Source organism: Erpetoichthys calabaricus, chromosome 18, assembly GCF_900747795.2.
Source record: "Erpetoichthys calabaricus chromosome 18, fErpCal1.3, whole genome shotgun sequence".
Taxonomy (NCBI): Eukaryota; Metazoa; Chordata; class Cladistia; order Polypteriformes; family Polypteridae; genus Erpetoichthys; species Erpetoichthys calabaricus.
This window is the reverse complement of record NC_041411.2, coordinates 64,206,104-64,233,269: the sequence shown is the minus strand read 5'-3', so window position 1 is coordinate 64,233,269 and position 27,166 is coordinate 64,206,104. Positions and strand designations below refer to the sequence as shown.

General features: G+C 41.4%; 1 protein-coding gene and 1 long non-coding RNA gene across 2 annotated transcripts; one reads left to right on the top strand and one right to left on the bottom strand.

Annotated features, from left to right (window-relative positions):
* The first annotated feature begins 1,891 nt into the window (after positions 1–1,891).
* LOC114668606 (beta-microseminoprotein-like) lies at positions 1,892–18,265 on the top strand. Its single transcript, XM_028824436.2, has 3 exons — positions 1,892–2,725; positions 5,234–5,333; positions 16,926–18,265. The coding sequence occupies exons 1-3, from the start codon at positions 2,611–2,613 to the stop codon at positions 17,044–17,046; spliced, it is 336 nt and encodes a 111-aa protein (XP_028680269.1). The 5' UTR covers positions 1,892–2,610; the 3' UTR covers positions 17,047–18,265.
* A 1,558-nt stretch (positions 18,266–19,823) lies between these two features.
* LOC127526306 (uncharacterized) lies at positions 19,824–27,111 on the bottom strand. The gene is made up of 3 exons (XR_007933932.1): positions 26,286–27,111; positions 20,973–21,104; positions 19,824–19,966 (listed from the first exon to the last, which is right to left on the bottom strand). It is a non-coding gene; the product is annotated as an uncharacterized LOC127526306 (long non-coding RNA).
* Between the last annotated feature and the right edge of the window lie 55 nt (positions 27,112–27,166).

The window sequence follows — 27,166 nt, the reverse complement described above, 5'->3', positions numbered from 1 at the left end:
ACACGGCACACCTTCATTTAAGGGTATTTGCAGACATTTTGGTGACAACACCTTTTCTACACGGACCCTCCGTTTCAGGGCACCGCAATGTTTGGGACACAGCAATGTTAAAGCTGTCATATTCAGTTCTTTGTCGCATATCCCTTGCATGCAATGACTGCTTGAACTCTGTGATTCATAGACATCACCAGGTTCTGAGGATCTTCTCTGGTGATGCTCTGCCAAGCCTCTAATGCCACCATCTTCAGCTCTTTCCTGGTTCGGGGGCTTACGTTTTCTCTTCAGCATATGGAACTTCAGAGTTTTTGTGTTTCGCTCTGAATCTTGTTAATAATGTTAGAAAAATGAACAGGGTTTACATCCCAGGTGCTTCCTGCATTGAGTTTGCATGCTTTCCCCATGCTAGTGTGTGTCCTCCCACAGTCCAAGCACATGCAGGTTAGCTGGATCTTGATACTTTTGTGTGTGTATTCACCCTGTGATTGCTGGAATGGGCTCCTGTTTCCATGCACCCCTGCCCTAGATAAGTGGGTAAAGAAATGGATGGATATATGGAGTACAGGCTGAGATGGGATAATCACACCACTGTCTGATGACCCATCAGCCCCAGAGTACTCAGTCCCCTAACCAATTACACATGAGCTTTGGGGTGAGTGGGCGGGGCAATGAAAGGCGTCGAGTGTACAGGTTATCATGAGGCTTTCATCGAGCATTTGGTGGGGAGGGAATGTGAAAAGTATGGAAGCCTGTTTCCATCAGAAGGTAATACATTTGAAAATATTTTTTTAATCTTCATTTTATATGGGCAGAGTGGTGGCTCTGAGGCTCGGGATCTGCACTGGCAACCCAGAATGCCAAAAGGGACTCTGATCTGTTGGGCTCTTAACCTGCAATCACTCCGTCCTGGGTATGACGTTAATCAGCATGTAGGCCCTCCAACCTGCAGGGAAAAACCTGGAGGTTGGTGGCAGAATTGGCACTCCAGCCACCAGAAAAAAAACCTCACACTGGTCCATTCCATCCGAACTAGTGTGGTGCTGAGGTGTCACCCATTGCATGGCTGCACTCGGGTCCTAATCTGGATCCTGAGTTGGTTTGTCGCGCTGTATCAGCGTGTGCTCCTAACTTCTCTTCATTATATATAATTACCCTCCTGGCACTGATTTCCCCCACAAATGTAGAATTTCAAGCTGACCTGGCATATCCCTTGTTGATTAGCACATGCAAGTAAGAGTTTAACTATAGACTTGATAATAGGAACTTTTTACCAGAATAATGTTTGTGTATCTAAGTTTGTGAGTTTTTAAATAAACATTATGTTTATATTTGTGTAAAAGTGCGTCTGTATGGCTTCCTTTGTTTCTGAAAAACCCGCAGGTCCCAATCTGCAAGTGGTGTACGGTCTAAGACTTGACCCGGAGCTCTGATGAAGCCGAGGCCTCGACTGAGGATCTGCTCCATGACATATGAAGGGTGAGTTAAGATGGTGCAGTTCTAGCTCTTCGTTCCCCTTTCCCCCTATACACCAGTTTCATGTAACTTTGACCTAAGGTTAACATTAAAGTAGACCTTCTCAACCTGCCTTTCCTTTCCTCAAGTCCTCCCACGCGCCACTTCACTCAGCTGACTTTTGATGTTGTATTCATTTTCCAGGATCTCCCGCTGGCCAGGCCTCTCTGGAGGGGTCAGTCAGTGATGTCAGTGTCTGAGGATTCACTTACTGTACTGTACTGTGCTCCACCGCGCCCCATCAGCTCTGTTTATGTTCCTCCCTTCATTTTGATGCTGCCATCATTTTCCTGGTGTCTATTCCTCCAGGTCACCCCCCCCCCCCCCCCTTTTCTTGTCCATTTTCTCTGTAAGGGTCAGCATTGTGACACCTTGGGCTGCTCTCTATCCACCACTAAACAAGGGGGATTCATTTCACAACTTACTTGAAGGGTCTGCAAACCCTGGGCTTCACAGTTTCCATGGAAATGCAGGCTGAGGAGACGTGAGTGGGATGTAATTGTGCGGAGAATTTCGGGCTGTTACCGGGGAACACGAGGAGAAGGGCCGTTACCATGGAAACCGAGATGCTGTTCAAAGCCGGCAGTTTTTACTAGAGGCGCGCGGCGGGAGAGGAGCACAAAAGACGAAAAAGGTCCAAAGTCGAAGGGAAGTATGCGCTCACCGTCCTGAAAACAGGAACGAGGGTTGGGGAAGGAAAGAAATATGAGTAAATGTTTTTTAAAAAGCGCTCGGCCAAGCCCGCAGCGGAGGGAGGGGAGTGGATGGGTGGGTGGGTGACACCGTGACAGGGTAGAAAATTATGTAATTAGAGAAGTCCAGGAAGAAAACAGGAAAGAGGCGCCGTCCATCCACCCATCAGGTGGCCGCTCGCCCACATTTTGAGTATAAATTCCCCCTGAATTCCAAACCATCCGTGTTCGCTCGACTTTTCTTTTAGTCGCTTAGCCCTTATGCCATTTACTGCAATTGCCGGCATCGGTAAATAACAATGCAGTCCTTAGCGGAACCTTAAATATAACGGACGAAAAAATAAATAAAAGACCACATTAAGCTTCAGTCCTGTCTGCATTTTTATCATTTTTGGAGGTGGGAGTCTAGATGGCGTTTTGCAGAAGTCACATCTCCTGTCTTACAGTCCTGGGGACAGCCTGCCTGGCGCTCCTGCTTGTCTGGATGGCACCTGGGACAGAAGCGGCAGTTTACCACCATGCAGGTAAGCCGGTAGTTCTCCCCGATGCTGAGACTGTACGTATAATTGAAGAGACACCTCGGTGGGGTTTAAAGGAGCTTTACAAGTCTACCTGTGCGCTCAGAAGGGCAGCGTGGCGGCACAGTGAGCTTTGATGTCTTACAGTTAGGGGCGGGGCATAATGGAGGGGGGCGGTGTGCGCCCATCTTCAGAAATAAAAAACACAGTAAAAATAACGTTTGTACCTTATTTATTGCATTCAAATGTCTACGTCGGATGACCTTACAGTAGAGCCACTGCTGTTTCAGTCATGGTGGGGCACCAGCGCTACGAGTTTCCTTCCACATCTGAAATAGACGCACGTTAAATTAAACGGTAACGGCGGTGTACCTGCCGGTAACACTTTCGGGTCTGTTTCCTCTGCCTTGCGACAAACGTTTTTAGGACAGGCTTGTGGCCCCGGAATGCAGGTTTTATAAATGAGCAAGTGACAGCTTTTCAAGGCTATGGAAGTCACGCACCCGAATAACATCACCGCGACTCTCGTGTCGACTGCTAATACTACAAGAAGCGGCTTTTAGAGGCGCCCTCTTGTGTACAGCTGGGAAAGTGCAGCTGCGAAGCAAAACCAATCAACTCGGATATACAGTACCCAGAATGTAAATATAATTTATTGTATACAGTATATTTTGTGTTCATACGAATCACTTACTAATGCTTTTACTTTCAAATCACTTTTTTTTTGTCCGCCGCCTCCTGACTCATCGGTACAAGAAACACCCCTCACGTGATGTACCATTTGAGTCATTTTGATGTCTAGTTATGCAAGACTGTCAGCTTTTTTAGGGCTAGTCTCTTATTTTGGACCCTCATTTTTAGGCAGTTTTAAGAAACTACACTCTTATGATAAATAGGAGTCTTCAGCAAAAATGATCAGAAGGACTTGAGGTTCTGGTGGGCAAATCAGCAGACCCCAGCACCCCCCACCCATAATGCAATGGGTCAAAGTTACTCCTTTTCACTACACTTCAAAAAAGTAGGGATTGGTACTATGGACATGCGGAGTGTTACTTTATGCCATTTTGAAGTTGGTATATGTTCATATTCGTGATATTTGATTATTTATCGACGGCCACAGCCCTCAAGAGCCGCTCCCAGAAAGCCACAAATAACAAATTTCACAGATAAACACGCGGGGTATCGTTTTAGACTATTTCAAGGTCAGTGGTTACAAATATGAGGTTATTTTTCGATCCTCTACTAAGGATTGAGCCCTCAACGGACATTTAGCAGAGGGTGAAAATGACAAATGTCTATTTTAATAGATTTTATTTTGTCTTTAAAAATTTAAATGGCACATATTTTAATATTTAAAATATTTGCCACAGCTATCCTTGTCTATTATATAGTTTTACCTAATGATTGAATCCCCCAAATTAGGGCAGTTTACGTTAATTCAGACTTATTATTAAAGGCAAGGGGTTTCAAATGTAAAAAGGAAAAAAAAGTGAATATTATATTTTATAAAACTGTTTGCCTAATAGTGTAGCTAATATTTCGTATTTCTGTAAATCCAAGATGGCCCAGCGCAGCCCTCGCCACAGGCTTCCCCCAAACACCTACAGTAAGCCCCCTTATTCGGTCAGTGCTCCACTTACATTTGTGGCTTTGCCCTCTGAATGCTCAGCTTTTCCTTCCACGTGCTAGACGTGTGTGTGTAAATGTAAGTGGCGAGTCTAAGTAAGCCATTCGAGGGTCTCGTACCCTCCCCTGGGTTGGTTCCTGTTTTTCAACAAATGCTGCTAGAAAAACTGAATAAGCAGGTCAGGAGATGGCTGGATTTCTCTTTAATAATACATTTTATTTATATAGCGCCCTTCCCATGCTCAAGGCACTTACAGAATATAATAAAGAACGGCAGAATATACAGTATATACATCTTTGGATGTAACCGGGTAAAGGAGTTCCTTTATTACCGATTTCACTTCAGCCTCCGAGGAGGAAAGTAAAAATGGGATTTTCTTCTTTTAAGCATTCACTTCATCATCAAGTTGCACAACAGCGCCCTCTGATGGGAGTGTCCTGTTACTGTTTATGACAAATGCGCTTCTTCTTTTCTTTTTCTTTTTTCGTTAATCTCTTTAATGAAAACGGTTGGTCTGCTTAATTGACGTAACTATTAGAAGCAAAGCAGCTGCTTTTAGATATTTTTTTTTCTTCCAATTGAGAAATACATTTGAAAGCTCTTGGATTTGACAGACAAATGTGTATAAAATTGCATCTAGATTTCTGGTAAACTGACTGAGATCATAGGGCACACACCCTGATGAACTCCAGAGCCGTTTTCGTCTACCATTGTCATTTCTTCTACTCAGTGCTGGGCGTTTTCCTGGAGCTCAACTGCCACACTGGGAGAGGCTCTGCTGAAGCTGCCGATAAGATTCAGCTTCTCTTCCTTTTACTCAGAGTAACTTTAAGAAAAAGAAAGAAAATCAGAGAGAATAACTCCATCTTGAAAATTGTTGTTTGCAGGGAAATGCAAGCACAAGGAGAAGCTGTTCAAGCCAGGAGAGTCCTTCGCAAGAGGCTGTGATAAATGCTACTGCCACAAGATGGGATTCACCTGCGTCACGTAAGCAAACCACTAATGGCGCCCACGGTCACCGCCTGGCAGGCTCAGCTGGACTGGGCATTAGGAGAGGGCAGCGCAGAAACAGAGCCTTGCTTTCTTAATGTCGTACAGCAGGGCTGTCAAACTCAGATCATGGGTGGCTGCACATTTTTCATTCCAGCCAGTTTCTCAAAGTAACAATCCACCCAAAATGATATCTTTTTTATACCCCATGTAGTTTGTAGTAAATGTATAATCTCATGTTTTCATACAAGAACATTTTCTGACATAATAGAACCCCTTACTGACCAATACTGCACAACAGCAAACAATGTGAAAAAATGTCCAAGGAAATAAGAATTAAGAAAAAAAATAAAATCTCACGTGACTTGCTTTGTCAGTCGTCCAACCACATGCTAGCATGCTTTTTTTTGCTAAGATATGGTTAAGTAATTTCTTCCAGAATAATCTGTGAATATAATAAACAGTAAACAAGTCTCATGGGAGTCACGCTGTGGACTGAAGACAGGGCTCTTGACCAATGAATGACAGGGAGAGGCGGGCCTTCCAAATCAAAAACTCATTCTCATGAGGCTTTTCTTTACTGTTTTCCCAGAAGTAGCTATTCAACAATCTTTTTTGCAAGAAGCCATGCATGCTCTTTGCACATTTTGAGGAAATGGCTGGCTAACTGACATGTGGATTACACAACACAAGTAACTTGAGATTTTCTTTTTCGTTTCTGTTGTGGACGTTTCTCATATCGTTTCTCATCATGTACTGTAACATGGGTTGCTGTTGGCTTGTATTCCATCATAAACATTCTCCTCTCCGTTCTGCATGAAAACTTGAGATTACATTTTTTTTTTTCTCGGCCACCACTATAAAGTACATGGGGTAAATTACATATAAAAAAATACAAGTTTGGGGTGGAGTATTACCTTACCTAGTAACCAACTACTGCTGCCACAATGACGGCTACCTTGCTCTTATTTGTGTCCATTAGATAATATTTGTTTTAATGAAATTATTTTAAAAGAAAATAGCATAGGTCTAAGGCGGGGGTCGCCAACTCCAGTCCTGGAGGTTCCCAGTGGCTGCAGGTTTTCATTCTAACCGTTTTCTTAATGAGTGATCTGTTTTTGCTGCTAATTCACTTCTTTTGAATTCATTTTAATTGACCTGCTCTTGAAGACTCAGACCCCTTAATTGTTTCTTTTCCCTTAATTAGCGGCCAAACAATAATGAGATACAAAAATGAGCCAAAACAACTGGTGTCCACCATACAATATCTGAAAATAAAGAAAGATGAAGGTCTCAGGAATGTTGATCTGCTCAGGACCCCAAAACATTTTAACGGCGCTCTTAGAAAACAGAAAATCAACAATTTTAGAAATGTCTGCTAATGCACCACGAGAGCAGCAACAAGCCATAGAATTAAAGAACGGGTTTAATTAACGACAAGAATAAGAGCCTAAGTACGCCACTGGTTGGAGTGAAATTGATTGGAGTTTGAGGCCCTGACTTAGTTGGTCTTCTGTTGGCTCCCTCACTTCACATTTCATTTCTGTTTGGGTGCCATTTAAGGAAAGAAATGAAGCAACTCAGAGGAACGATGAAGAAATTCAGGGGAACAAATCTTAAACAAGCAATTCAATTAAAATGAATTCACAAGAAATTAATTAGCAGCACAAACAGGACATTCATTAAAAAAAAAAAAAAAAAAAAAAAAAAAAAAAGGGGGTTAGACCGGAGTTGGCGACCCCTGATCTAGGATACATTGACCTGTGATAGAATGAGAGCACCAACAAGCCATAGAATTAACAAACGAGACTCATTAGCAGAGAGAACAGCCTTCTAATTAAGAAATTAGCGAGAGCAATAATGGTGCTGGGTGGCAAGGTGGCGCAGTGGTAGCACTGCTGCCTCACACAAGGAGACCGCGGTTTGCCTCCCAGGTCCTCCCTGCATGGAGCTTGCATGTTCTCCCATCTCGTGTCCACGTAGGTTATTTGGATTGGTGACACTAAACTGGTCCTAATGTGCGTGTGTGTTCATCTTGTAATGGCCTTTGCGCCCCGAGTTTGCTGGGATAGACTCCAGCTGCCCCGAGGCCCTGCCCTTGATTATCAGGTTAAAAAACTGGATGGATGGAATAATGGTGGTCCTGCAAGAAGCGATTGCGAGTCCCCTGAGTTAGCTGGTTATCTGTAGGCTCACTTGGCATCTTGGTATATTTGCTCCATTGCTGATTAATGAAAAAGAAAAAAAAAAAGAAGAAACAATTAAAGATCAAGTTGGTTAGAATTGAGGCAAACAAAGTCTGGTCCATCCATTAGCAGGCTGGAATGAAAAGCTTCTGCCACAGCTGCCCTTGAGGATCCGAGTTTGTCACATCTGTCTTAGCAAACGTAAGTGGGTTCAGCTTTCGACTGACACCGTGAGGTTGGCACATTGGTTAACGCTGCCACCTCACAGGTCAGGTGACCTGTGTTTATATCCCAGCTGGGCACTGCCAGTGTGCATTCTGCATGTTCTCTCTGTGCGTTTGTACCTCACACCCTGCTTCAGATTGTGAACTCTAAATGGATTGAGGGTATGTGGCCTGCCTTGGTGTGGTACTTTGTCTCTTGGTTTCTGCCCTATAAGTAGTGGTGCTGCCAGGGCCCCATGACACTGACCTTTAAAAATGGATGTGTAGTTACAGTATATTTATGCAATATATAACGGAGAGGAACAGCCTAGATCAGGGGTCTCCAGCTGCAGTCCTGGAGAGCTACTGTGGCTGCTGGTTTTCATTCTAACCCTTTGCGTAATTAGTGACCAGATTGTGCTGCTAATTAACTCTTTACCTTAATTTTAATTGATGCACAACTTGAGACTCAGGCCCCTTAATTATTTTTTTTTTTCCTTAATTAGTAAGCAAACAATATTAAGACACAAAATGTACCAACACATAAGCAACAACCTGTGTCCATCACACAATAATTTAAAATAAATAAAGGTGAAGGCCTCAATAATGTTATAATAATAATTAGAATAATAATGCACTGCGGTGGGTTGGCACCCTGCCCGGGATTGGTTCCCTGCCTTGTGCCCTGTGTTGGCTGGGATTGGCTCCAGCAGACCCCCGTGACCCTGTGTTCGGATTCAGCGGGTTGGAAAATGGATGGATGGATGGATGGATAATAATGCATTTTATTTATAGGGCACTTTATATTAGTAGTAAATCTCAAAGTGCTACATAAAAAAAGTTTAAACAAAGGCAAAGCAATTAAACAGAGATAAAACAACAATAATTATAGCATTCTTGATAATAAGCTTTCCTAAATAGAAAAGTCTTTAGCTGTTTTTTAAAACAGCCCACAGTCTGCCGTGTTCTCAAGCTCTCTGGTAGGGTATTCCAGAGCCGCGGAGCAGCGACTGCAAAGGCTCGGTCTCCCATTGTACGAAGTTTGGTCACAGTGGGGGCGAAGGCGGTAGGGATTTGTAAAACGGAGGTTTCTTGTAGTGGATTGTAATATAAGGAGTTCCTTGAGATATTGTGGAGCATTTCCATGAATACACTGGTGAGTAAACAAACAGAGTTGTTGATGTTGATCTGCTCAGGTCCACAAAACATTTTGGCAGCGCTCTTAAAAAATAAAATCAACAGTTTTGGAAATGTCTGCCATAGCAGAATGAGCGCCATGGAATTAAATAACAGGTTTAATTAGCAATGAGAATCGACTTCAAATTAAGAAACTGAATGAGGTGAAGTTGGTTGGCGTTTGAGGCCCTAATTTAGTTGGTCATCTGTTGGCTCACGTCACATCAAATTTATGTTTAGGTGCCGTTTAAGGAAAAACAAATCAATTCAGTGGTGAGAGTCTCAAGAAAAGTTAATTAAAATAAAGGGAAATAGTTAATTAGCAGCAAAAACTGGTCACGAATTAAGAAAAGAGGATGAAAACTTGCAGCCACAGTAGCTCTCCAGGACTAAAGTTGGAGACCCCTGCCCTAGATAAAGAGAGCTGTCGCTTGATTCCTCGCTTGCTGGTAAGATGACTCAGATGGACATGGCGTCTACTGGAAAGACTTGGAGACCCCAATAGCCTTGGAAGGGCTGAAGAAACGTTTCTGATCAGGAGAGGGTTAGCCGTCGTCCACAGAGGAGCTTATGTGGAAGTGTGCGGTCTGAATCAGTGCCGCTGAAAGGCATAATAGGGGTGGCAAATGAAGGCAGGGGTGACCAAAAGGTGGTCAGTGGCCATCACAGTGGCAACCTAATAGGTGGACACTAGTTATGTGGACACCAGTGCTTCACTGGCCAAATAAATGCAGTTTCACTTCCTGATAAAACCATTCCATTGACACAAGAAGAAAGGCAGTTAGTGCCCATCTATTATATCTATCTATCTATCAGGAAGCGTTTGCACGCATTAATTCAGCAGTCACCCGCCTGTTATTTAGTGCTCTATTAAAGACCCCTAGTGGAAAGAAAAAGAAAGAAACCATTTTCTGTCACGTGAAGACATTTTGTGGAGCCATCAGACGTGTTCTGGTAGCACAGTCCACACTTTGCAATTGTCGTCATAATTGACAATCCTAAAGATGCATCAGGGACAGAAAAGCAACTGGTAGCTCCACAGCATTCGGAGCGTGCTTATCCTCAGCCTCATTTACATGAATGAGGAAACGGGAAAAGGGCAGATGCTGGCTAATGGTGGGAGTGGTGAAAGGGCTTCCATAAATAATAATGAAATAAAACATTTTATTTGTATAGTGCCTTTCCCAAAGAAAGGACAAAAGGGCATATACAACATTGGATATAAATAATATTTGCATAAAACACTAAATAAAGAAAACATATGCAAAGAGTTAAAGTACAAAAGGAGTCAATACACCAGAATAAGATACCAAAATACAAACACTACCAGAAAACCCCAAACAAATAACATAATTTGAGGTACAAATGCCAATCAGCCTGAACATCTTCGGCCTCATGTATAAACGGTGTGTACGCACAGAAATGTTGCGAAAGAACGTTTCCACGTTCAAATCGCGATGTATAAAACCTACACTTGGCGTAAAGCCACGCACTTTTCCACAGTACCTCAGACCCGCTCGGTTTTGCAGACTGGCGGCACCCAGCGTCAAAGCAGTGCTACTGTTCCTGTGTGGTTACCCTTTCTTAGATCCACATCCACAACGGCGGCTTTATCAAATACACTGAAATTAACCGCATATCGTTCATAAATGTAATGCATCTGATTGTAATTAACCTGTAACAATATAATGGTCCACAGAATGGTCAAACTATTCTAAATACCATAACTGCTTTAGCGTTGTTACTCTCACTGCACCTTCTTCTTCTTCTGTCAGCTGCTCCCGTTAGGGGTTGCCACAGCGGATCATCTTTTTCCATATTACTCTCAGTACACCACTCAGAGTATTTATATCACTGAATCTGAGTGTGAATCACAGATCTACAGCGATTGGAAAGAGAATTATCGATATACAGCATCAAGCACTCGCTGCCTCAGCCATCCGCTCTTTGAACTGCTCTCATCTGACCAACGCTTCACAGCCTTTCCTGTTCGGACCTCACAGTTCACAAACAGTTTCATCCCAAGAACTATAAACGCACTCAATCAGTCCATCAAGTGCTCCTTGTGGAACGGTTTGTACTTGCAAGTTACCGTGAGGTAATTGTACTTATGATACAGTTATAATATTGCACAACCTGAGCCACTTTATAAAGCACATATTTACATATGATGACGATATCATTTTTAAGATGAAACAGCAAAATATGTTGATTATATTATACAGATAAACTTTAATTACACGGTGCCGCAGCGCTAGCGAGCTTGAGCTTCGTTCATGGTTTGTTCCTTCCTCACGCTGTATTCATGCTGTGGCTGGCGTGACACTGGAAGGATAGATGGATAGAATAATTAAACATTACAAAGATATTTCGATGTTCCTTAAAAGTTTTGAAGAATCGGCGTTCTAAGCTTACAGATGGCTTAACGTCTATTACAGAGCTGATTGTGTGGCGATTGGGTATTTGGAGAAAGAAAAGTAAGGAGAGGAATTGGAGGTTAGTACGTTTGAAAGAGACAGTACTTCTGTAATAAATTATTTCATCGAAGGTTGCGCATGGCGCAGCAAGCATCTTGTGTAAGACATGAACAATCACTGCGCCACCGTGTTCCCATGTTTAATAACATGCTTTAACTTATATCATCATGAAAATGATATCACGTATACTTCTCAGTATTTTAATTACTCAGAGAGCTGAAATATTACGAATGTAATGGATTCTGTGTCCTGTCAGAGGAAGAGCACATAGTGATTCAGGCACATAGAGCACATATAAGATCAAATACACAACAAAGCATTTAACGTGCTACTTTAGTTACGATGAGATTTGAGAAACTAGTAAATTAAACGATTCTAAGATGAAGTTTATGATGTTCTATTTCAATGACAAAATAAACTACGTGATTAAAGTGGAAATTTCGAGATTAAAGTTGATATTTCGTGCTTTTTTCACACTGTACCCTAATAAGTTTTCATATGACACTCAAGACGGTGGGCTACGAGTCGCCTTTACACGCCGACTTTGATATGTGACAACTTTTTTATTTTGGGCACTGCGACTTTGTGAACTTGAGCTTTCGAGTTTCTCCGACACGCTATGTCACTTGATCAACTTCCTTTTGTTGCTTATATAACTGTTTAAACCAACAAATAGTACGTTTTTCTTTGCCTCCATTTGGTATTCGCTGAAATTCTTCTATTTTTCCTCGTACTTTTGCCATTGCCTTTTCACAAAACGCTTGGCTTAAGGGCTATTTATATTGATTTGCATATTCAAAGAGGCGTAATTCTGGGAGGAGTTGGGGCGGGACAGCAAGCGCGTGTACGTGCGTTTATTTCCACGCTGAGCGGGGTTTATGTAGCGGAAGAACGCGGAAGTTGGCGAACACACAGGTTCCTGCATCTGGATTTTTCTGTGCGTAAGCACATTTTGGCTTTTGTGCTTACGTCATGTTATAGTGCAAATTCTACGCGTGGCGTTATGCATGAGGCCCCTGGACTGGGAGGGTAAGCTGAAGAAGTGTCAGAATACCAGAGTAAGTTAAAAGCCGTCTCGAACAAATGAGTTTTAAGTCAGCTGATCTCATTAATTCTGGGATGTCTCTATATCACGGAAGGTCTTGTCACCTACAGAGCGCAGGTTAGTTTGGGGCACAACAAGTGGGCAGACAGGAGCATCACAAGTCACAAATATCTTGTCTAAAATACACACAGGGTGAGTGTCATCAAGTGCCTTCATCACTAGCTCACATGTTTAGGGAATGCCCAACACTTAAGCCATCTTGGGTCAAACATTTTTGCCTTTCTCTCAGATAGCCTTGGATTAGTCACACCTAGCCCAGCAATGTTAGGCCTAATACCGAATGAGATACAAGTCTACTGTATTATGAAAAATCCTGCTGGAAAACCACACTAGCAGCATGGACATTTATTTTGCTCACTTAGCCAGGCCACCCTATCTAATTCAAGGAGAAAGCTGTGCTCTAGAATATCCCAAACTTGGAAAAAAAAAAATCAAATATGAAGATCTGCTTAGAACTTCTTCAGACCTTGGCAAGGACTTATTAATGCAATCCTAAAGTTCACGTGCCAGGACTGGACTCACCTTTGTAGTTTAAGGTGCTGTCACACATTCCAAAACTTCTAGTTATTGGGTACATCAGACCTTCAGACCACAGTTGACGATCTCATCGCCCGAACATGTCAACTTACATGACTGAAAATCGCTGGGTGTGTCACATTTACTAAATGCTTAGTAGCTTTTCATGCACAGTCGTGCTCGCTCATTTTTATGACAGCCAATAACATGCTGATGCTGTACAAAGGATTAACAGATATGGCGAGTTTAGCCACAAACTCGGCCCTTTTTTATTTTTCCTTTCTGTCGTGGTACATAAAACACATCAGACAGACTAGTTTCTCTCCTGCTTGTGAGCTCACAAACACCTGTGGTCCTTATTCCTCATCTGTGTTCTATGCATTGTACTTCCAGATGAGCATTCATTGACTGTCAGGTCTCATACACTGAGTCTGTCCCTACGACTAAAGACAAAACCAGATTTTATTGTAGCAAGTCACTGGACATGTCACATTATGCGACTGCCTTCATGGGAGCACACCACTGACAACGAAAATCGCTGGAAAAGTGTTGCACATAATTATAATATTATAAACAGTATGACTCCACAATGAGACAGCCTGAGACTTAAGATTATTAAAAATTTAGTTTCTACATCGTAAAGTGAATTCTACACACTAAAATATATACTGTTTGTAATATACATACATTGTTAAAGTATTTACCGTATATACTTGTGTTTAAGTTCTCCCGCGGATAAGTCTTGGTTTGATTTTACTGTATAATTTCCGGTATTTTATAATGTTGGTCATATAAGTTGAATGCAGAAAACTCACGCTATTGGTCCAAGAGATTATGATATGCTATCGCCCCCCTGAGCGAGCACACGGCCTTTTTTTCTATGTATTGTACCTATGTGACCACCCAGTAATCCCCAAACTATTCCGAAGCGACGTTTGCACTGTTGTGTTTTTTGTATCTCACACCCTCATACACCTTTATCGTAAGAACATCCCTTATCTACGATGGAGCGTTCAATGAGAAGAAAATATGAAGCTGGTTTTAAATTAAAAGTCGTTGAAGTGGCGAAAGAAATTGGTAACTGCGCTGCTGCAACAAAATGTGATGTGTCTGAGAAACTGATGCGACATTGGAGGAGGAAAGAAGATGTAAAAAGAAAGAAAAAACAAAGTATTGCATTTTTGAACAGGCATAAGTCAGGGTCTGGTTTTATGATTGATTTTTTGGGTTTCAAGACCCGACTTATATGCAAGTATATACGGTAATTTAATTTGTGTGTGTGGAGCGGACACCTATTCTAGCAGCACTGGGCACAAGGCTGGAAACAACCTGGTTATGGTCAGACCACCGTAGGGCACACACAAACACACACCCTCCCTCATTCATGGGCCGATTTAAAGCAGCCATTTATCATCATCGTTGTGGAAAAGCGGACAACCACTAGAGTGGATTCAGAAAGTTTTCCAACATCTTCACTTTCTGCACAATTCGTTGCGTTACAGATTTCATTTTAAATGGATAAATGTGACATTTTTGCCCATCAGTCTACGCTCAGTAACTCATAGTGACAAAGTGAAAAACACTTTTGCAGAAAGTTTTTTTTACATTTATTTAAAAAGAAAATCAAAAACTGCAGTCTCTCATTCATATACATGTTCAGTACTGTGTAGAAGTCCCATTGGCAGCAATTACAGCTGTGAGTCTCCTTGGGTAAGTCTCTATAAGTTTTGCATGCCTGGATTTGGGCAGTTTATCCCATTCTTCTAAGCTCTGTTAGACTGGTTGGGAATGTCTGTAATCTGCCATCTTCAGGTCTCTCCACAGATGTTCTATGGGGGACTAAGTCTGGACTTAAGCTGGGACACTCAAGGACAGTCCCAAAGCCTCTCCACATGTCAGGCCATTGCCGTGCTGAAAGGTGAACCGTTGTCTCAGTCTGAGGCCGTAGGCACCCTGGTGCAGGTTTTCTTCAAGGACCACTCTTTATTTGGCTACATTAATCCTTCCCTCAATTCTGACTGGTCTCCCTCTCCCTGCCAGTCTACCATAAAGATCTGATTGATGGAGTGCTGCAGAGTTTGTCGTCCTTTCCACAGGTTCTCCCAACTCCATGGTAGACTACTGAAGCTCTCTCGGAGTGACCACTGGGCCTGATCAAGACCTTTCTGGCCCGGTTAATCAGTTTGGTTGGATGGTCAACTCTAGAAAAAAAAAATCTCAGTGGTTCTAAACTTCTTCCATTTCCCAGTTATTGAGGTCCTGGAAACACACAAAGCTTTAGAAACAATTTTATCAACTTGTTCTGATCTGTGCCTCACCACAGTTGTATCACAGAGGTCTTCAGAGAGTTCCTCGGACTCCATTGCTTATTTTATTTTTTTTGGGTCCTGACATGCAGTGTGAATTGTGATCCTTATATATGCAGGCGTGTGCCTTTCTAAATGGTGTCCAGTCAGTTCTGTTTGCCAAGGTTTTGGACACATCTCAAGGAGAATTAGAGCAAACAGGAAGCACCAGACCACAATCTGTAGTGCCACGGCAAAGGGTCAGAATACTTATAGAAAATGAGAGATTGCAGTCTTTGATTTTTTAATATATTTTCTGACATGTTTTCATTTTGTCGTTATGGGTTCTTGAGTGCAGATTGATGAACAAAAATGACATACTGTATATATCCATTCAAAGTTAAATCTACAGAACAGTAAAGTGTGCTGGAAGTGAAGAGCCTGAATACGTTGTGAAGCCACTGTGAATGTCACCCAGATGAGCGATGTCTCTTAGGAGTAGATGATATCCTCTCCTCTGGATTTAAATCAACTTCATTGTTTGCTAAGCTGCTTGTCCAGCTCAGGACCACAGAAGCCATTGCCTGTCCCTACACCTCTGGGGGAGCCAAGCAGGAATGATTCCTGGATGGGGCATCAGTCCAAGGCAGGGAATGTTTGCTCATACTGGGCCAGAGAAGGAGGCAGTTTGACTGCAGAAATGATTAATAAATGGGGTTGACCTGGCAGTACTCCACTTGCTGAAACTCATTTTCATGCCATTTGTATAAACCAGGAGTGCACAGCTCTGATCCTGGAGGGCCACAGTGGCTACAGGTTATTCATTATAGCCATTTTCTTAATCAGTGACCAGTTTTTGCTGCCAATTAATTTTAAGACTAAAACCCTTTAAATCAAGGCTGAGCACCGTTACTCTTGAGGGGCTGCAATGGCTTCATGAGAAATTATCCATTGCAGATGATGCACTTATTGCTCAGATGACATTTTTCTGCTTCATTTTAGTCATCTCGTTTGTTAAGATTTTGAACATTTAATTGCTCATTTTAGTCTTAAACAGCTGTATTCATTGTTTTAATTTCTCCTTATTAGCAATAAGATGCAAATGACAAAGGAGCTAGAAGTTCACCACATAGCTTGTCTCCATTTCCAACCACGTGTATTACAATTTATCTTAGTATAGCCCAAAATCACACAAGAAGTGCCTCAATGGGCTTATTCATCATTCACTATTTGATTTAATAAAATCCTCAGAAGGAAACTGAAGAGAAGGTGAAGAACAGAAAATTACTCGTCTGCTTAAATCATTTGGATGATAAAGGTATCATTAGAGAGGAAAATAAATTCTATGATTTAAGAATGAACTGACATGGTAGAGTTAAAACACGAACAAGCCATGAAGTTGAATTAGAGCTGTTATTGGTGAGGATTGGCTTCTAACTGAGCAATTGGGTTGGAACAAAAACCTGCAGCCACTGAGGCCCCTCCAGGATCAGAGCTGGCCGCCTCTTCAGTTATGTACCCTTTAAGCTATCCTGTCCTATAAAATGACATGTCTGTAGTGTTTGAGATTCTGTAAAAGAAGGTAAGAAAGTAAAGTCGTGACACCGCGTCGCAGATCACCTTTGTTTTTTCTACCTGCAGACCCACAAAGCCAACATCTTGGCCAGAATCTTGCAAGCCCGTCTTTTCCCGGTGTGAATATCGCATCGTGTCCCGGGACGACCCACACAGACAATGCCGTGCCTACAGCTGGATTGGATGAAGTACGGTTGCCCACTCACAAGTGTGGCTTTTTCTTGCGCCATCAGTTTGGTGATGCCCTTTCTGCCACAGAGACCAATGCGATTCTCAAACAAACGGGGTAGTGATGTTAAAATGGGGGGCTGAGATGGGTGCCAACACTCATCTGTAAAACGAATGCCAAATTATGCAAGGTGCATACATTTTATTTATTCTTCTATAAATACGGATTTGAAGATCTTTGATGACAATGGATTATAATCTATGCAATCAATGTCAACAGTACAAGTGTTACTTTTTTCATATTATTGAAGGAAAGCGTGGAAGACAGAAGAACAAACTATAGAAGCTTAAAAACCAGCCTGGTCCTCATGACAGGATGGCCATGACAACGTATTTGTCCCACAAGAACTTGTTCTTGTCATTAGAACTGTCGTTAACTGCAAACCATCCAACAGCATTTGAAGATACCATCTTGCTTTGAGGAGCTGATCTCCAGTCACATTTCCATGATGGAAGTCACCAAAGCAGCACACAAGCCATCACTGAAGAGGAGACAGGCCATTCTGTCTTTAGAGGAAAGCAGGCTACATATTGGCTACATTCTACACAGAAATAATATGTTATGATGAACAAAACATATTCATCTTCCCTGCAGCGGGTTTCTGGCTTTCATCATTTATACAAAGCCACCTTAGGTGGTACATCTAGCCTGAATATAAGAAAGCTATAACGTATTTATTAATGGCTTAAAACGCAGAAGAACATAAAAAGCATATTCTTCCTGAACTACTTAATGGTTGTGTTGAAGTTAGAGGCAAAAATGCTTTCCGTTATGGAAGAAGAATTACATTGTGAGTAGCTAGCATGCAGTTTAATGTAGAAAAGCGTAAAGTGCTACATGCAGGCGACAAGAACGTCAATTATAAATACAAGATGGGAGACAGCGACCTCTGAAAAGGATTTAGGGCTCTGTGCTGATAAAATGTTTTCATTGTCTAAGCAAGGTTTCAACGTTGCTTCATTTAGTCCTGCTTACACAAGAAAACATGAAATGTACCTTCTCAGTTGCATGCAATAATAAGACAGAAAGAAACGGAACAAAACAAATAGAGACAAGACAGGTTAAGGTAAGGCAGTTTGATAATGCATATTTACACAAAAATGGTTACAGGATACATACTGTATCAAACCTTAAATCAATTTCTACAATATTCCTCATCAAAAAGTTGTATGGCACTAATAATAATAATCATAAGTTTCCTTTATAGAGTGCCTTTCACAAACCCAAGGTCGCTTTACATACAGAGGAAAAAAAATTACACAGAAGACAAAAGTTTGTAGAAGATGAATGTTTTGAGTTGAGATTTAAAGGTGGAGAAAGAGGAGCAATCTCAGAGAGACTGAGGAAGAGAGTTCCAAAGTTGAACACTGAAGGACCTGCCTCCTCCCAGGGTGGAGAGTCTGGTGTGTGGGACAGTAAGGAGATTACTGCTTGAGGACCTGAGAGAGTGACAAGGAGTGTAAGGAGCCGAGTGAGGTAGAGGGGGGCAAAGGTTATGAAGGTGAGAAGCAGAATCTTGAATTTAATCCTTGATGGAACAGGTAACCAGTGAAGCTGGGAGAGAACAGGGAAGATGTGAGCAAAACACTTTGTGTGGCTGCGGAGTTCTGAATGTATTGCAGCCTCTGTATAGATTTTGCAGGGAGGCTGACGAAGAGGGAATTACAGTAATCGATACAAGACATTAGGAAACAATGACCCAGAGTTCACTAGGAAGAAAGGAACTTCTGCAGCGATTTGTGTGGGTTTACAAAGCGACTCTCCTTCCTGATTTACTGAAGTTCTACATGGAATGGATGTCTGGTGTCAGTTTCTTTAGCGTTGTCCTCTGACACACACACTTGCCAGATCATCTCCATCAGTCCCAATAACTTTAGCTGCCTGCTTAGTAATCTGCTGGAGCTTTCTTAAATTCTGGTTTGTTAGACCACTAAACCAGGCAATGAAACCAAACGTGATAACAGACTGGATCAGACTGTGACAAAAGGACAACATGAGGTCCTTGCCTATTTTAAATAGTTGGGAGTTTACGGAGGAGAAAGAAACGCTGATTGCATTTAGAGAATATTGTGCAGAAACTATCAAAAAGGCGAATAAAGTGTTAGGTTATATCATGATGACTGATGAATATACATCAGGGGACATTATGGGCCCACCTCTGGTCACCACGCTTCATGAAAGACACAGCAGCACTTGAAGCTGTGCAGAAATGTCATAAGGATGAACTGTTGGCTTCTCAGGGTACGTCCTACTGGGCAGAGACCCCTGCAGCACACCCACGATATGCTCAAGGGTCTTGACTGACTTGGGAATGTCTGGGAATTCCTCAGGAAGAACTACAACCAAGTGCCTCCCCACAGCTTAAGGCCATGTTGGACTGTGACAGACTAATAGAATTAAATCTGTTTAGTCTTGAGCATAGGAGACTGCGTGGGGACCTAATCGAGGGTCTTCAAAATCCTCACAAGCTCAATGATTGTTTTACTGTGCAAGGTCCACTGGTGACCCTGTTTTCCCCTTTGATATGCTTTATTGTGTAAACCTTAATAAAATGTCTAAATTCCCATCATTTTAATCAGGTACTTTAGCACCATCTCCCAACCACTTTCCTTCTACATTTGTAACCTCAGGCAATTACACAGAATAAAGAAACAGGCGGAAGTTAAGTTATACATTTAATTGTGTATTATTGATAAAAAATGCCCAAAAATATTAAGGAAGCAGGGTGCTATGTGATTATTGACCAACCGTACCCTTGCGGCCTAAGTAGCAGTGCATCTTGTGGCTCTCGGCTCATCTTCAGCTTGCTTTGCTATAACATGACTCTCAATATGGCTGCTGAGACAGACATGTCTTCATCATGGTCTTCTCTTTATTACTAGACGGCAAAAGAGAGACAGAGGTAAAGTCAAGGTAACCATCTTTATACCATTCTTATCACAAAACACAAACCAATGGGGCAACCTAGAATAGAATGGCCTCCGATTCTAAACCAATCATAAACATCCATACTTTCGACCAATAGAATTCATTTTCCAGTCCCTTCCTGACCAGTTACCAGTGAAAGTGCTCAGGTATAACTCACCCCCCTGTTGCTTTGTTTAGCCAGTTTACGCACGTCTTTCGGTGGATAGCTCATAGGCTCCAAGTCGAAACACAGCCAACCTTTGCCAGGTTGGTCTGATGCTCCATACAGGTCACCATAAATTTCACACCCTGGGGTTTAGGTAAACATCAAAGCACTGCTGTTCTCATCAATGACGTATAACAGGCCTCCTGAAACACTAATATTACAATTGCTTTCTCTAGCTTACAAATAAAGACCTACAAAATATTTATCAACTTATATGTAGTCCACTATAGTGATGAAGTAGAGCTTTCAAATTAGTGGTGACTCACATACTCAAAGATATTAGTGGAAATTAAGAGGATCTGAATTTAGGGCTGAAGCCAGGAAGCACTTCATTATGCAAAGAATTGTGGGAATCTGAAACAAACTACCAAGTCATGGAGTTGAAGCAGAAACCTGACAAGCTTTAAGAGGAATCGTGAGGAGATACTAGGACAGATTAGCTACGAGCTAACCAAAAGGGGCTCCCCTCTTGTCTATCAAATTCCTTAGGTTCTTATACTTTTTGTTATAAAAGTTAACACACAAGCTTAACCAAAGTCCACCCTTCACATTTACAAAAGGCACCATGTGTGCCGAATAAAATGTCCCATTACTGTCACAGTCCTTTAGCATGCAAACTGTCAGAGTGAAACAGAACCACATTACAATATCTGTGGGATAGTTAAACAGAGCAGTAAATGTTAGAAAATATAAATGAGCATAATCAAATATGGGGAGCACAGTGAAATAAAGATATAAAAGAGAACAGTACCTCTTTAACAGGCCACCAGATGTCACATCCTAGGAATACACAAACCAATTTTCTTTCTTGCCTTCCCTTCCATCAGAGTCTTCAGCCTTCTTCTCAGCCTCGTTCCTTTCTTCTTCTTCTTCATGACTGCACCTGTTTAATCAATCAGTCGCTGTTTTTGAAGTAGCTCAGCCTGTTTCTCCTTTCACACCAGAGCTAACCCTTACATCTCCATGCAAGTCTGATCTCTGTATCACTTCAACAGCCATGTTTCACTCTTGCATATGAATTGTTTCACAAACATGGCATGAGCACTTGGCTTACTGACAGATACAGATAAGCAAACTGCGGAAATAAAAGTGAAATGGATTACATAATAAAACTATTTGCTTAAATTCCAAATATACAGACCGAACGATCTCCAAAGTTGGTACAGAGACAGATGCCGGAGGATTCAGTCCGTGTCCTGCAAATATTTGTCAACACAACTGAAATTGTAAAGTGCAGGAGAGCAAGATGATAACTAACGATCCCTCATGCAAATATTGCCGACAAAGCATTTGTTGGGTTTTCACAAGGTGGGACTCTTTATTCCAGTTCCTCCTCCTCACCAAGCAGAAATGAAGCTTTGAAAAAATTAGGTTTTAATTTACAGTCGTGAAAAAGTAAGTGCACTTCATGGGATTTTTTTTTTTTTTTTTTTTTTTTAACATGGGTAAACATATTAGGATTCAACCTTCAGTTAAACAGTATCTCTCGATAAAGCTGATATAACAAACATCATGCCATATTTACATTTTTGTGGACCATGTTATAATTCAAATAAATGCAATGTGTAGAGGTGGCACCAACAATGGGTGTTTTTGCCACCACGGGAACTTTGTTTTCATGAACCAATGAGATCCTGAGCCACTGTCTTGTGTTGTGTCCCCATTGTACAACAGTAACTGCAACCCTTGCATGTCACGTTTTTGCATAAAGAAGAGTAATATAGTGCAAAGTGGGGGGTGGGCATTCACGAGGAACACCAAACCCCCCCCCCCCGCCCCCCAATCACCAAGGCTGTCTTAACATGTGCTCAATGGCTGGGAGCCCACAATGTTTCTGGACACCTATGTACATTTCTGCTTTGCTATCAAAACAGGGGGCCCCTGCACACTATTTTGCCCAAGGGCCTTTGATGCTGTTAAGAAAGCCCTGTCCTCCACCTTATTGCTTGAGGGGAAATTATTGGTGTGGCACAGAGGAGGCTATGAAGAGTAATGCGGTGTGAAGTGCAGTGTGATCAGCAGTCCCTCATCACCTTATTGCTTTGCAGAGGTGATTGTTTCAGTGTGGTGCATAGTGCAGTGCACCAGGGAGGGAGGTGACTATGAAGAGTAATGCAGCGTAAACTGCGGCACTCCATCTTCACTGATAACTCTCCTAAGTCCAAACTACTGACAGATTTATAAGATGGCACACAAGACTTCTGGTCAACCAATCAGTAGAATTCATTGCTCAAGCCCATGCATGATAGTTCATGGTTGAAAAAAAAGTACGTATCCTGGAGTAGGAGCTAAAGAAAGGAACTACCTACCAGGATCTACAAATGGATGGAGTTCCTGCTGTGTGAATGCTACAAAGGTTTTGGAGCTGTCAAAAAATCTCTGGTTCCACAAGAAAGATCCTGTGGTGGGAACGTGCCTTTAATCTAGTTGGTACGTTTCCACCTTCCCCCATCACAGAGATACAATATTCCAATTTTTCAAAGCCAAAGCACAGCTATGCATGGATCTGAAACCAAATGGCTTGATCAGGGTTAGTCCCCTCTTCTACTTTTGAGTTCTCATGTTTGAAAGACCTCGGCAGGTGTGGGGATACTCACAAGCCCCTGTTTGAGGGTTGTGCAGATGGAGTTCTCTCCTGTGGACACAAGGGAGCTGCCTCAATGCGGCTATGAGTCTCGACTGTTGTTTGTGTGAAAGCACCAAACAGTTCTTCAGAGTATTCAGCCTTCTTTGAGAAGGTGGGTGAGGTGCTTGACTTTCAATGGTCACTTTGGGAATGAAGAAGATACCTGGAGGGGTTAGATAGGAAGCAGCCTGCTAGATCCAAACAATGGTGAATTGTTGTTGGATAAGTTAAAGGTATGTCCACAACAAACATCATGATAGAATGCAAGGAGGCTCACAAATGTTCTTGGTACTGGAACACCTTGAGCCAAAGGTCAAGGATAGATTATGTAGTTGTGTCATCTGACCCAAGACCATACGTCTTGGATGCTCAGGTGAAGACAGAGGCAGAGCTGTCAAACTTATCACCACTTGGTCGGTGAATTGGATTGGGAGTGAGGGGCTTAGGTTGGATAGACTAGGGAAGCCTAGACAAGCCGTTATGGCTTCTTGGGAATATCTGGATGTGGCTCCTATTTCTGATGAGTTCAACTCTGAAAGAACTTATTCCATATGCAGAGAGAGGTAGGGGACATGGAGTCCAAATGGACCCTGTTCCAAGACCTCAGCTGTGGAAATGGTTTCTAAAAGCAGTGGCGCACCTCATGGCAGCAACACTAAGGAGACAATCATGGACAGCAGAGGTGGGGGAAGCCTTCCAAATGAAGAAGGTGGCCACCAAGGAATGCTTTCTTTGGGATCTCCTTACTTGCATGAAACATACCATCAGGCTAAAATGACTGCTGCAAAAGACTGTGGAGACAAAAGCTCAAGCATGGGAGGAGTTTTGGGAGGCCATGGAGAAAGACTATCGAATGGCTTTAAGGTTGTTCTGGCAAACTACTGGACACCTCAGGAGGACAGCGTGACCCTGCCAGCATGGTTGAAATGCCTATTCAATGTTGCAAGGAAGGTGTGTAAAGAACCCTTGGAATGGCAGACTGGTGTGACAGCAAAAATGTAATAAGAATGCCCAACCCCTCAGCGGCACACCAAGGACACAGGTCTTGGCTGGCTTGGGAATATCTGGGAATTCCTCACAAAGAACAATAATATGCAACTGGGGCAGGGAGGTCTGATCTACTGGGCCTGGTGCCACCACAAATGTCATGTCACCAAGTAAGTGGATGGGAAGATGAGATAATGAGAGACGAGATAAATGTAAATTTCGCATTTGAAAAAAGCAAGTCCATCCCTACATTTATTACAACCTAAAATTAGAATCGGGAGCAAATAATTAAAACATCATTAGAGAGGATCTTGTCTGAACTGGTCTTATTTCAACCTCGGACATACAGTTGAAGTTTGTATTATTTACCATGTCAAAAAGAAATTAACTTTTGGAAAAAGGTTAGAAATGCCTATGAGTCTACGAAAGAATTTAAAAAGATCCACATACAATTGTAAATCAGCCATGGTTGATGAAATACTTATGCAAACTATGTAATTGTTTTTTTCCTTTCAAGATTTTGTTACATTAAAATTAAGTTGCTGAGTCTTTAAGAAAAAATATAACACTTAAGTGTAGGAGTTGTTCTTCAATAAAATCAGAGAATAGCTGAAAGGTCTGAATACTTTTCTAAGGCTATTTAACTATTCATCTCAACATTGGTGTTACAGACATGATGAAAGGATGATCCAGAAGGCATGGCTTCTTTCTAAAACATATCCCATCTTACAACACTGTAAAAGGAGCTTGATGTGGCCACTGTTTTCAAGAAGATGAAAGCAGGTTTGAGAATGTTATAAATCAACCTAAATACTCACACTACTGGTTAATATTGGCAGGTTTAAAAATTTCATAGTGGTAAACTGAAATATCTTCCATCTACAAACAATAATAACCTCTCATTTAATGATTTTACAAGTGTGAAGAATTTACAAAATAAACTATGGATAAACATATTTCAGAAATATGCTTCTAAACTCGGTAACTCTGAGAACAATATTCAACAAAATGCCAGTCAAAAATCCCACAAACAGTATACTCAAGTCTGATTGTGCAGGTGAAATGCACACAACTTTAAAATATTCAGGACACAGGAAATTAGCACCTTTGTTTATAATTTGATTATCAACATGTGTTTTATTATCAAAATTATTACATCTTTTATTTTTTTTTCCTTTTCTTTTTTCTTTTTTTTTTTTTTTTGGAAAAGTCCTAATTGTTACAATTAAGTGGGGAGCACAATGTCTGGCTTAAAGATATGGTATCCCCCTCTTAACATGTAGCTGCCATGGTTATGGAACTGTCAATAAAAGTTTCAATTAGAGAATAACTGTTTACAATCTAGACCAAAGTTAACATTAACATATATAAAGTGCCAGTGTGGGGTATGTATATTTCTGGAAATTCTCTAAAAGAATGAAAATTGCATAGGCTGCAAAGTCATATGTGAAACTCTCAAATCTAAAGAACACCTTACAACTAACTTCAAAAAGTTGTATAAACTTTCTGAACACAGGTTATGACTTATTCATCTTTTAAACGGTCAACACATGGACAAGCCAAAAAAGGGGGAGCACAATCTTTATAACCAATCTCAAACCTCTTCTTTTCCACCACACATTTTATAAGATTGTAGAGGGACCGAAGGCAACCATTTTTTTCTTTACAAACAGCATAAAATCCTTCAAATTCTGTTTTTTGCAGAGCAGGATTACTCTGAACATTTAGACCAAACTCCTATTTTGCCCACCTCCTCTACCATACAAACAGGTCAAAGTTCGTAACAGTCAATAAAAAAAATAAAATAAAAAAGAACCTTTTTTTAAACTCCAATTTGTTAAACATCAAGATAGAGGGACTCACAGCATGAAAGTGTGTAAAATATAAAATTTTCACCGCAGCACCGTGGATTATTATGTCTGTACGAGTCAGGTACATTATAGCTAGCCTAGAATGGTTATAAATGTACTTAAAATTAGATAAATAAAAGTCTAAATCCAGAATATTACAGTATACGTGTGAATGAGAGAGAAGGGGGGGGGGGGGGGGAGCTGTCAATCATATGGAATGCTCTATATGAGTTATTTTCACCCCATTGCATCCTCATGTAAATTTATACCTGATGCTACAAATATAATTTTTTATACAATTTTGTTACTTTATATATAAAAAAATGTCTTTACTGCACAACAGACTATTGTTTTGGTTATAAACCAAATAAGGATGCCTAAACAAAAATGCTTGAGTTTTTCTTTGCTTTTTATATGTACCTAACAACAGGTACATGTATTCTTTTTGCTTTCTATTTTTTTCAATTACTTTGTACAATAACTGTACAATTCAGTTAAAATTGAAAGCAGGGGGAGGTGGTATAATTCCAGGAGCCTTACAAGCCCATTCCTGCCCTCCTTCCCCCCTTCCAAAAATCAAGGCCAAAGTTATTTATTATACCTGTTTAAAGGAATAATAATGCTGAGTCCGTATAAGTCCTGGTGTAAAATCCCTCCAAAAGGACTGATTGAGGCCTCAAGTTACATTTATCACGCACCACAAATGGAAGGTCCAAAAATTCTAGTAAGTTCCTGACTGTGTCCGTACACCAGATCCATGTATTTGTGGGTGCTGATACTGGTTTATGGCAGTCCCTCGCTGTTGATAGTGCTGAGAGTTTGCTGCTGCCAACAGTTTGGTTCCAGACTGAAGTACTGTTTGTCCAGGGCTGGCAGGACTTAAAGTTCGTAATCCAGATTGCATTAACCTGGAGTTTACAGACAATGAGGTTGAATTAACAGAAGCAGCATTAGACGTTGAGGCAGCCATTAAGGAATCTGTCATTCCAGTCTTACAGTTGCTTTGGGTTGCAGAACAAGCCACACTCGTCATAGTCTGGCTACCCAGCACATTGGACTTTGCAAGGCTGCCACTGTGCAAAAGTATGTTGCTCCCAGAATGCAACAAACTATTATTATAGTGCCCAGAGCTCCCAGCTATAGGCACCACAGGGGAGTCCAACGAGGAAGAAGAACAAGAGGAAGAAGAATGTACTGGACTTGAATAAGTTGTATGCTGAAGTGAATGTTCTGTTTGGTTCTGAGATGTCCCAAGACTAAGTATATGAGAAGTTGACCGATACCCATGTCCTGGAGATGGTGCAGATTGACAATATGTACTGCTGTGTCCACGAAATGGTGACATACTTTGCCTGAAGCAAGTTGTGAGTGTCACTTGTTGCCCTTCTGAAAATAAAGTCTGAAGCTATATAGAGGGGGGGAAAACAATAAATAAATTCAGCAAGTATTTCAAAGTCAATTTAAAATTTTGAATAGCACATA